General features: G+C 36.7%; 1 protein-coding gene across 10 annotated transcripts in view; it reads right to left on the bottom strand.

Annotated features, from left to right (window-relative positions):
• Positions 1–12,860, bottom strand: part of EPB41L2 (erythrocyte membrane protein band 4.1 like 2) — a 105,117-nt gene that overhangs the window by 46,890 nt on the left and 45,367 nt on the right. For all 10 annotated transcript variants that reach the window (XM_021390588.1, XM_021390578.1, XM_021390581.1 and 7 more), the window contains one exon: positions 4,439–4,543. In XM_021390588.1, the coding sequence (XP_021246263.1) occupies positions 4,439–4,543 (105 nt within the window). The remainder of the gene's footprint in view (positions 1–4,438; positions 4,544–12,860) is intronic.

The following is a 12,860-nucleotide window of genomic DNA, read 5'->3' as shown; positions in this document are numbered from 1 at the left end:
AAACACATCATTCAGTATTTAGTACTGACAGGGATGGAGGTCAGATTTGTGGCATTTTAACCTCAAGGGGAAATATTCATAACAGGAAAATGTATCAGAAAGAACTGGTATTGAGATGAAAAAAGACTTCAAACTTGATTTTAATACAGAGAGGTGAAAAAGAGAAGGCTAAAACCAGTGAAAGCTCCAAGTCTCCAAGCTTTCTGTGGCAGATATTGGTGAACAGAACTCATCAGCATCACCACCCCCACCTACTAAATAAATCAATACATAAAATGTTATTTTTTTTCTTTGAGAGGATGTTGAGATGTGTGAAAATTCTAAGGTCATTTAAAAACAAAGGTAAGTGTGCCTATCTTACTGATTCCATTCTGTGAGGCTGTAGTATTTCAAATTTACAAGCATGAAAGAAACATCAGCTGGATGGGGGGATGGGGAGAAATGACAAATCTCTCAGCATACAACTAGGAATTCTGACTTAAGACACTGCAGTGCCTGCATTTCACGTTGTCAGGATGCATTTATACCATAAGTAGGGCAAGAACCTGCAAAAATTAATGTTGTACAAAAGTGATAGCTTTAAGTTCGTAACTTGAGTGACAATAACAGAGAAAATAAAAAACCTATACAACTGAGGCACATGTTGCAGTACAGACTGTGCAACCTACAAAGAGACCATAAGCACTTAAATAAGCAATCGATTCATACCGATGCTGAGGGTTTCAAATTCTTTTTTTAAATTCTGATTTTTCCCCACTCATCTCACAATTAGAACTTTCAGCTGCAGCAGAGACCCATGTCCACTGTTCAGACAGCAGAAAACTGAATAAGTCTCTTAAGAGATACTTCAACTTCTGGGAGTCTCCGTTTCCTAAAGGCACTGAAACAAACTGCAATCCTAAATGGGGTACTTCAAATCAGAATCTTCAAGAGCTCACATCTTGCTGAGTATCTTGCCATAAATGTTATTTTGTACAAAAGAGTTACAACTGTAAGTAGTCTCTGACAACAAGATCATCAGTTGCTTCTACTTCTACTTCTGCTTTTCTGTTAGTTTGTGGTCTTCAGAATTTCTCTAAGAAGTGTCAAACTCAGTAAAGTTTAAAGTACTCACGGTCAGAAACAAAACAAACTTTTAGAGCTTTAGCACAGTCATCTGAAATACAATTTGGTAAATTCTTTAAATTTATTTTGTTTACCAGAAAAGTTTTACTTGCATCCTCCTTACAATAGTGATAATCACAGGAGGAAAACAGAAAACTGCAGATAGTACCTATGTAAATAGCAAGATAAAAGAACAAGGAAAACATAAATGAAAATGATCACTGTTTCAAAGTCTTAAACTCCAATAATTGTCTATGAAATAGTTCCAGAAAACTAAAACTAGGATTAACCTCCCTTTTTGTTGTGGCTTTGAGTTACTCTACAACCTTGTGTCTTCTTTAGCCTTTGCACATGACCAGCAATTTTCACATCACCAGTTTTCCCCCCATTACCTTATGAAGTCATGCATTGTACAGTAGCCAGATCTAAAAAACTGTCACAGAATTTTAATAAGTCTCTTACTGCTATTTATATTTCTAGGTAGAGATCACAGAATGCTAACTGAGGAAAGACAGCAAAAATCAGACAATCACTTCCTTTAGAAGTGTCAGTAAAAACAAAACACTAATAAGGAATACAATGGTTATCATCTTGCACATATAACAAAATCTGTAAAATATAGGCCAGTTGCACAAGAGAAGAGCTGCTCTAATTGCTTTGGAAATCAAGTTAAAATTAAAAGGCTCAAAAACTATCAGCAATGGACAAGGACTATCCCTGTTAACAAGCATCAAATGCCACACATTCAAAGAGCAACAAGAAAGCAAAATGGGAAATCTAGGTAAAATACCTCCATTTGCCTGCCAAAAACAACATGTTCTTTCCTTTTCCTTCTCAGATTTCAAAGACATCTGAGTGAGTATTCCAAGGAATACAACAGTTCAACTCTGCTCATCAACCTTTATTTGAATACTAAGTGTCTAACATAGACCTAGACCTAATTTCTGTGTTTCACTGGAACTTAGTTTGGACAAATAACTTTTCATCACTCACAGTGTGCTATAAACATCATGTGGTAACTACAATATAGGAAGATATCACTGATAACTCCATATATACATACACAGACAAACTCTCATACAGAGAGAAATAGATAGGCTTTTTAAGGTATGGCACTGGGTACCTCCATTTACATGGAGTGAGGAATACCAAGAAGTTAGTTCAAGTAGAATTACAATAGGAAAGAAAGAATTGACATACTCTGCACCAATCCAAACTTTCCTGCTCTGTTTTAAAAATCTGAAGGCTCCCTATTCCACCTCCAAAGATCTACCGAAATGGGCTCTTTCCTGGTATAATTCAAAGATCCCATGTCTGCTTTTAGACATTTCCTCTCTTCCAGTGATACTGGATGATCCAGTGATACACTATTTCACTGTGTGTATACACCCATATATTTCCAAGAATACTGAGCAACACAAATAAAGGGACTATAAGTGATAACAACAAAAAAATAAATGAGATTATGGTACTCTTCAGAGGATCAAATGGCATACTCTTTCTTGTTACACTGACAAAGCTTAAATTTCTATAAATGGTTTAAAAATTGGTAACAAAAAATAAAATATCCAAGTAAAAATACATTTTATACATGGAAATCTTTAACACAGAGGAATTGAGTATTTTGTTCAATGCTTCACAGAAAGCTTCCAAAGCAAACAAGTCCAGCCAACAACTATTTTTGAATATAAGCTGTCAAAGTCAGATTTATTCAGATCACTAAATTGGACTTCATTTCAAACACAAAAATGAAATGAGAAATAATGCAAAGTAATAAAAATAAAAAAGGAAAAACAGCTCCACTAAGAAAAATACTCATGTAATGATACTTCCTGCCATGAAAACAGATTAAGATTAAAAGAATTACATTTTTTCCATTTCAATGTGCAATTATTAGTCTGTTCTTTATGATGGAAAAGATGACCACAGGTATATTTTGGTTGGTGGACAGAGTAACTGTTGGTCCATTACTAACCACAAACATTCAGATGCTGGGAAAAGCTAAAATGGCTCTTAGTAATTAGTGGAATGAATGCCAACAGCTGATCTAAGATGTTTCTCACCTCAATCTGAATGTGCTCACCAAAAACAAGTGTAAAAATATGAAAGAAAACATGTTACCAAGAGGTACTTAAGAGAACCTATTTGAATGTATTGATATCAAAACACCTATTCATTATTGAAACTAGCATCCAATATTAGTGACGGAATAGCTCCAGTCTCATCTTTTTCAGTGAATTTTTTTTAATGCTATAATTGGGCTATTGTGAGGTCCTGTATGGAGTACCACATCCAGGCCTAGGGCATCCAGCACAAGAAAGACGTGGAGCTGTTGGATTGGGTCCAGAGGAAGGCCACAAAGATGCTCAAGGGCTGGAGCACCTCTCCAATAAAGAAATGTTGAGAGAGCCAGGCTTGTTCAGCCTGGAGAGATGGCTCCAGAGAGACATCATCACAGCCTTCCAGTAATGAAAGGGAACTTATAAACAGGAGAGAGACTGACTTTTTACATGGGCAGATAAAGATACGACAAGGGGGAATGGTTTTAAACTAAAAGAGGGGAGATTTAAATAAGATACTATGAGGAATTTTTACTTGGAGGGTGGTGAGGCACTGAAATATGTTGACCAGAGAAGCTGTGGATGCTCCATCCCTGGAGGCATTCAAGGCCAGGCTGGATGGGGCCCTGGGCAGCCTGGTCCAGTGGTTGGCAACACCACCCATGGCAGAAGGATTGGAACTAGATGATCATTAAGGTCTCTTCCAACTCAAGTCATTCTATCATTCTATGAAAAGTAAATATAAGGCCTAACAGTTACAGACCTTGGGCCAAGATATCTTTCATTTTATTTGTCAGAGCATTATTAAGCATACATGAGAAGAGGCAGTGAAATTCTTGGAAAGGTAGGCAGAAGATTTGTTTTTATTTATTTACCATCTACAGATTTGTTTGTGCATCTGTATTTTTAAAAAGGGGAACTAATGAAAGTTTATAAAGCTTTGGAAAGTTTGTCAAGCTGTTAAGGCAAAGATGGTTTTCCTAGCTTCACTGGCAGGGATGGCAAAAGATTTTACCATAACAAAATAAAGCCCAGGAATTACTTAATTTTCCAGGAAATGCAAATATTTACCGCTCTAAAGTAATAAATAGAAACTTCATTAACATACACAACAGTATCTTGAAGTTGGCACAATTTTACAATGGACTAGAACTGTCAGTTTATAAATGGTTTGCTCAAATATTTGTAAAGGTATATATTTAATACAATATCCCTTACTAAACTACTGCAGTCAGTAGCAATGTAGGGGAAAAACATAACTAATACAGGCTTACCTTCTGATCTGAATTCTCATAAAACAACAGCCCAAAATAGTCCTTTTCCAGCAAATTGAGATGCTCACACACTTTGTCAAACAGAATTTGTCCTTTTGCTCTTTTCTGGAAAAATAAGAAAATAAGTATTATTAGTAAATGCTTGTTTTTATGAACATTGATAAAACATGCTGAATAAGAAGATAAAATTAGTCAGGAAAACTTAAAATATCAGTAAAATGTTATAAAGCTGTAAGCTTTCTTATGATAAACTCTATCATATTTTCAAAACTTGTTTATTTGTTAATTTCTGCATTTCTAGCATTTTGTATACACCTCAATGACTTTCCTGAATCACATATAAATTACCAAGAAAACATGTAACACTTTTAAACTGAAAAGGGGAAGATTAGATATTGTGAGGAAGTTCTGCAATATGAAGGTGGTGACGCACTGGAATACGTTGCCCAGAGAAGCTGTGGATCCCATCCCTGAAGGTGTTCAAGGACAGGCTGGATTGGAATTCAAGCAGCCTGATCTAGTGAGTGGCAACCCTGCCTATGGCAGACTGGATGGTCTTTAAGGTCCCTTCCAACCCAAGCCATTCTATGGTTTTATGAAAACCAAGATCCTTCATCATCTTCAAGAAACAAAAAAATGGAGTAGGCCAATAAAAATAGGTGATCGAACTAGTAGAAACACCATACAAGAACAAGCAAAGCACAACAGGTCTGTCAACACTGCAGATTTTGAGGGGCAGAAAGTAAATGAAGAGGGCTGCCTTCTATCTAACTCTCTCGGCACCCAACAAATCCATTAAACACTCAAAAACAAGCCTTAGAGAAGTTTATTCTCCAAAAATAAATAAATCCTATGGAATTAAAAAGAAAAAGAAAATAATACTTTCATTTTATGTTAATTTCAATATTGTAGTCTGATATTTTATACAGTAAAAATACTAAAAATATAGATTTTTATAGTAACAAAAGATACAATTATACTCACAAAAAATCTGCTTTTTGCAGCTCTGAAGAATTACAGCTTAAGTAAACTGCAGGTAGTCCTGAAGTTTTATCTGTTATTTCCACACTAGAAAATGGGAATGTAAACAAGGGTCACCCTGTGTCTTCCTATTGCTGGTAGTGACAGGCCCATGTCCTGTTTCTGTGTGCCAGGTTTTAGGGGGAAAAAAATTGTTGTACTGGAGATAGCAGCTGACAAGAGGCAAAACATTTTAGATCATTTGGCTTACAATACACAATCAGGGGTGGGGAAGATGAGAATTTCTTTCCACACTTAAAATACAGCTTGTTGGTGGAACATTTGAACGCGAATGGCATGCAGTTTTGCTTTTTGAACCTACATGACTGCTCAGCTATTCATGGCATTTACCAGTGAGGCCACAACATGGCATTTTCAGAGGCCTGGCAGCTGAAGGGAATTTCTGCATTTGCTTATCCTACAGATTTCAGCAGATGCCATACACTACTACGATTCCAAAGAAATGCCATCAACTGCCTCTGTGTAGGCCCTGGTGACACTGAAGTGATTGTATCCCGCAGACAGTGACAGAGTGCTCACAATGTTCCTCAAGTGTGCCTCTCACTGCAGCTCCGCCACGCTGCACTAAATGTTAAGGCTGGGAGGGCAGAGAAGACAGTATGCACAGAGCAAATAGCGAAAGCATTGTTGTTTTATTCCCCAAGAATCCAAAGCTCTACTTAATTAAAGACTACACTGTTCAGCAGACGTTACAGTCTTGAAGATCAGAAATTTTTCAAACGATACAATTATAAAACAAGCACAATTTGTAGCTGAAGCATTACAAAGGATCAGTGGCACTTAGAAGTCCAAGTCACTTTTGAAAAAAGGGAGTTGGGAACCTTAAGGCTGGTTGGTACTTTCACAGATTTTACTCTTCATAAATACAAGTAACTACTTCCCCTAGCAGTACGATGTAGCCACTTTTCTCTACAGCCTCCCCTTCAGGTTAGTAACAAGTCAGAGTGGTGGGCTGACCCCAGCTGGTTGCCAGGCACCGCCAGGATGCTGTGATGCTCCCCCTCCTCAGCAAGATGGGAGGACTGGAGTCGAGGAAACCAGCCCTGGAAGCGCGTGCTAGTGACTGATCTCACAAGGCACATTTCTGGCTTTGAGATAGCTTCACACTTAAACATTACATTGAATCTGGAGCAAAGTCTTCAAAACATACAAAATTATTTCATTCTTCTTTTATTTAGAAAAATATGTTCTTACTTTGGGCAGACCACTTAAGTTTATTCAAATGCTAGACCATGCATCTCAGCAGTCAAAAAATAAAGATTTGTAAATAAAACCCAACCACAATTAAAGATCTATTCCATATCAAGTTCAATCATACTTTTCTTTACTCAGGGGTAAAAAATTATCTTAACTGTACATTAAGGCAACACAGATTTATTTTATGTAAGCAAACTAAGTAACCATAGAACCCTTATGTCAACTCCAATACATTTCAGTTGCTCATACGTGCATAAAATGCGGTCGATGCTGGCATCCTTTAAATGCTTTTTGTTATAAATACTTAATTAGACCGCTGACTGAATGCAGTAAACAAACACAGTATGATCTTCATTTGCTTCTAACTAGTAGTCATTATACAGTTAGCATTTTTTATTTAAACTGCTATCCTGTACTGAAACCCAGATTGCATTAACAGAAGAACATCTGAGTAAGACTTTATCACAGATCCCAAATCTACTGCAGAAGTTTCCTTGCAACTCCCTGATATACTGTAGAAGGAAAAAAACACAAAACTTTTTCCTCTATTTTCCCTTCATCTAACAAGAGGAATATGTATGCTACCCTAAGAGACTGAAAACTTGCACCTGCTCTCAAAGATGTCCATTATCAGGAAAGGAGTTGGTCATACAAGATAATTCCATTATGCTAGAAAAAAAACGTTTCCTAGATCATGCTGTTTCCTAATCTCAAGCATTACAGCAGTCTGTTCATTGAAGCTAAAATTAAATTGCCGTTACATCTCACAAATATTACACTATTAATCATGAATTTGACGCTATGACAATGAGTGTGTTTCTGTCATTTCAAAGTACAACAATTCAGCGACTTCTGACAAACTCTGCTTTCATCCTCACATGTTTTCACAAATCTCTGTCCCAAGCTGCTATTCTGTGAGTGAACTTAACTCACGTTAAAGTAATCAATAAGAGGTAACTGAACATTACTAGCAGTTCACAACCTGTGAAAGTTCTTGTAAGTCATGCTCCTCCAAAACTAGTCAAACAATAGTATCTTCCTCTTTCCTCCTCTGCAGTCATTTACACTTTTCTAAGAAGAATCTGAGGATACGTGGATGTTATAATTAAGAGCTATGATACTTATAAGGTTAAAATAATTTAATAAGTTGCTCGCGTTCTCCATGTATGCACATACTATGTATGCATAACTCATTTTCATTAGCATAATATTTCCACACAATATTATACCTTTATATATATTTCATAAGTTTCCTAGAGATAATTGTTACTTTCAAGTTAGAGGACACAGAAAACTAATCTATTCTGTTAATATGGAATCTGTGGGCTTAACCAAATTTAATTCATTTTTGACAAAAAGTTAAAGGACTTTTTTTATAACCTTTCAATAGAGGTTAATGTTTTTCCTTACGAAACTTTTGTAGTTCCACACTCAAAAAAATAAAAACAAGTCTGGAGAGTGCCTGGTATCAAAGTTTTTAACACTAAAACACTAATGCTGCTTAAAGTTTTTGATTTCTCAGATCAGATAGCAGAGATGCTGATGCTAGAATTGACTACACTTCAATTTTTGCAAAATCAAAGTCCACAAAACACCACAGCAAGAATATCAGATTACAATGAATGAATAGATTTCACTTGATACAATGCTTATTATCTTCATTACATTGACTTTCCTGGGGGGACAGTGGAGTACTGTAAGCATTGTATCTACACTGGTGTTCAGACAAGTGAATTTCTAGAAGCTATGCTAAAGAAACAGGCTATAAACCAAGTCCTTCCAACTTGCAACTACGAAAGTAATAACATACAAAGACAGATAAAAAAATGAAGGAAAGCATCACCAAAGAAGCTGAAATATCTGTTTAAGAAGTTCTGATAAAAAGAATAATTGACTCAGCTGAGGTCAAAATGGCAAGTTGATACCAGTCAGAAGACCTAATAAGACAAAACAAGTTCTAAGGGCAAAAGAACAGAGGTGATAAACTAAATTACAAAGCAACCATTAAAAAAGAAATATCTGAGATGTACTTTATGTTAGAAACCAAGCAAGTTTCACATCAGGCATGCCCTGGGCTACAGGAAAGATGTGTAAAAACAAGCCAAAAAAGCCAGAGGAAATAATTCCATAGTAAAACACTAGGCAGCTGCCAAAAAAAGAAAAGAAGTAAAAACATGCTGATTTGCTGTAAGTGAATTTTTTTCTTTCCATAAGCAGTTTCAAAGATAAACTTGATGTCTCAATACGTTAAAGCTTTTTCTACCTTTTCTACCTCAACACTGCCAATCAATTTCTATTCTGTGGCTCTCACCAACAAATGACATAATATGTTAGAGATGACATATAGAGAAATTAGCTTTCAGAAGCATTTTATCACAGTAGTAGTAATTAGGATTCTGTTTACTCAGACGTTTCTCTCAATGTGTTCCGCATGTCACATAAATAATGCTTTGATTCAATTATAGATTCCAAGATAAAAGTATCTTATGCAGAAGTTACACCAACTTAATTTTAACCAGATTTTATATTGCAATAAATCACTATTCTATTAATATCATAAAGGCTAATTTTGCATATGGACCAAATCCATTCAAAGAAAACTAAAATAATCCCTGTTAGAACAAAACGTATATCCATTTTTCTTTACTGATATAACTGAGTTTATAATTGTACTGCAATTTGTACTATCAATTTTTTTATTCTAATGGTACATAGATTCCATAGAGTTCCTTACAAATGTTTGTTCCCAACATTCAACTCATTTCTGAAGATTTCAAAATAATTGAGTTACAAGCTAGTACTAGCTACAAGTTTCCATTGTGCAAAAGCTACTTCTATGACTGCCCTTTCACTTGACCATAAGGTAGCATTAACATTTCCTTACTTTTTTTTTTTTTAAGAACGTTAATGCTTATCAGTGTTAATATTTGCTTATTTGATAAGGACTTTAAGAGCAGCCCTATTTTGACTCTGAAAATAGAAATAAGTTTCACATTTGTGTTATAATGTATGCATGATATGAAACTCCATAATCAAACCAAATCCCCCAAACTTTCACAAATTGTTGCTCAGCTGCAGAACCAAAGAAAGGAAGAGCTGGCAAGACACCACAAGCTGTTGTCTACTAGTTTTTGTCATAAACACATTAGATTTTCACCTCTGCAAACAGCACATCTCTTATTCTAGCTCTTGAAATTCACCCTAATTGTACTGGAGTGGGTGCCAGGGGCCTGGCAAAACAGATTTCTGTGAATCATTTGCAAATAAAACAGTATTTTCTTGCCACATTTATTACCATGGTCCATTAAAAGATGTTTTTGTCTTTTAATAGTTGTCATGGTTTTATGATTTTTGGTTATTGGTATTCCACATCATAACATCATCTAGTGTATGTACCTGGTTCTCAGAAGAGAAGGACTACTACATTTCCCAGGGGACTTTGCTCCCCTGTTACCATTTTCCGGTCAGAGGAAAAGAAAAACCTCACAGATCACAAGACCTCTTTTTCTTTCCACCCATCTCTCGTCCTGGCAGCATCGCGCTCCCCAGCCGTCTCACCGTCGGTATTAGAGTAAGGCCTACCTTAACTTTGGACACTCTCTCTCATTTTTATTAGATTTATCAGCTTAAATTGTAATTATATTATATTGTGTTATTTTGCATTCCGATATCTTATTTAGTAAATTAGTTTGTTTCTCCTCAGATCGTTGCCGCTGTTTTGTTCTCAGGCCCATCTCCCTACCCTTTTTTCCCCTTTTCCCTTTCCCAGGGCATGGGTCCATGGGTCCCCCCGCCCCATTCGTCACAGAACCAGGTCGAACCTGCCCATAAACCGTTGACAATAATGAAGTGTAGAACTCCTCTCAAAAGCAGTACAATTAAATGATTAAAAAATTTTTTTTAATTATTCTGATAGAACAGTAGCCAGTTTTTTCTTCAGTTAAGAACCGTCAGCTTCCCAGAAACAGTTACCTGCAAGCAGCAGCAAATATATGTAAATAAAGTCCCTGCTGCTTATAATTAAATTTTCCACGCATAAAATAATTTAAGAAGCATTTGAAGAAACAGAATTAGATGCATCACTCTCAAGCACTCAGAGCATTAAACACTTCAATACTGGATGTAATCTTTGAAGGAAGACCTCCACAAGTTGCCATTATTTATGTGTTATAACCCAGAAAGTTAAACTTTGTAAGAAGTCACTTAAAGAAGAATGTGTAACAGAACCATAAAGGCAGCTCGTAAGCTCATATTGCACATTACATAGCTAACCATGACAGAGCTCCAAGATGCAACAGGCTGAAATCAAAACTTCCAAAGAATTTCTAGGCTTCATCATTCTCTCAAATTGAGGGCATCAAGAATCTCTAAGAAAAATCTTAAAGGATGCAAACTCAGAACTTCTCGATCTCAAGATCACAGAAAGAGGCTTGGAGATCTTCTGTTTGTAACTTAGAGCTGTAGCTGATGAATTTATTTCCCACTCTTCCCAACTTATCACACAGAATGACAGAATGGCTTAGGTCACAAGGGCCCTCAGAGATATCTAGTTACAGCTCCTCTGCCATGGGTAGGGTTACCAACTGCTAGATCAAGCACTACATCAGGGACACCACTCATCACCAGCCTCCACCTTGGCGTGGAGACATCTACTGCAACCCACTGACTGAGACCATCCAACCAATACCTTATCCACTGAATATTCTACCCACTGAACCCATATCACTACTATTTAGAGATAAGGATGTGGTACAGGACCATGACAAAGGCCATTCAGAAATCCAGGTAAGAGGCACCAGTTACCTTTCCAAAGTCCACCGATGCCATCACTCTATCATAAAAGGCCATCATTTAAGATGTGCACTCTCTGGAATATTCTTTCGTTTCCAAAATTACCAGGTGCATAGGAGGGGATAGAACTTAGGAACATGTATAAAATAATGAAGAATGCTACATGGAAATCAAAGCCATAGGCCTGATGAACCAAATAGACTTCAACTTGAAAAGTCTATTTCTTCAAACAACATGAGCGATCACTTGTTTCTCTCAAAAGAGAGAGAGAATTTGGAGGCTTTTTCCTGAGAAAGATCATTCCAGAATACCATACAAGTAATACTAATTATTAAGCTGAGAACACAGCTTTTTCTCAGTGTTTATGAGCAACTCAGCCTTTTCATTTTTCTTATGTTTCCAAAATAAAGAATCACTTGTAAAGAAAAACTATGTTTTCAATTCAAATACAGCAGAAAAAGACAAAAGGGACAATGTATTCAGTTGGAGGTAGTAGGGCTTTAAAAATAATCCTTAACTCAACTTAGCGAGATACAAACACATTATTTGCACTTGTAGCCCAGAAGGCCAACCGGATCCTGGGCTGCATCAAGAGAAGTGTGACCAGCAGGTCGAGGGAGGAGATTCTGCCCCTCTACTCTGCTCTCATGAGACCCAACCTGGAGTACTGCATCTAGTTATGGGGACTCCAGACACAAAAAGGACATTGTGCTGTTGGAGTGGATCCAAAAGAGGGCCATGAAGATCAGAGGGCTGGAGCACCTCCCTTATGAGGACAGGCTGAGAGAGTTGGGACTCTTAAGCCTGGAGATGTAAAGGCTGTGGGGAGACCTTATAGTGGCTTTCCAGTATCTGAATGGGGCCCTACAGGAAAGCTGGGGAGGGACTTTTTATAAGAGCATTTCCATAAAGAAATCTGAGAGTGAACTCAGCAACAAACTTCCATCCCTCTGGGCAGAAAACAAACGCACACACCCTGCACTGGAAGTTTAACACTTTTTAAAGCCAGAGTGTTTTTAAAACAAACATGTTCTTTAAGCCACAACTTAAGGAAACTCTAAAAGAACTTGATTCTTGAGAGGAACTACTTTGACTAGTATAGGAGGCACAAGTTATTATAAATTCTGAGGAATTCCTCCTTAGAAATATCAGGAGTGCATCTACTATTCTGTTAATCATTCTATGTATTCTCCTTACATCACCATGAAGAAGGAAGTGGGAGGTGAGCACAACCATTTGCTCTACAGAAGGTAAAGATTTGCAGAAAGCAAGAGACTTTTCTGTTAAAATTTTTGTCATTCCCTCTCTGCTTTTGCAAGTTTTGTTTTTCATATACACAGGAGCTTTTTCTCCTGTTAATTCTTAAATGCATGTACTGTTGCTTATAGATGAT

Source organism: Numida meleagris, chromosome 3 (genome assembly GCF_002078875.1).
Source record: "Numida meleagris isolate 19003 breed g44 Domestic line chromosome 3, NumMel1.0, whole genome shotgun sequence".
In the NCBI taxonomy this organism is placed as follows: domain Eukaryota; kingdom Metazoa; phylum Chordata; class Aves; order Galliformes; family Numididae; genus Numida; species Numida meleagris.
This window is presented reverse-complemented; position numbering and strand designations above follow the sequence as displayed.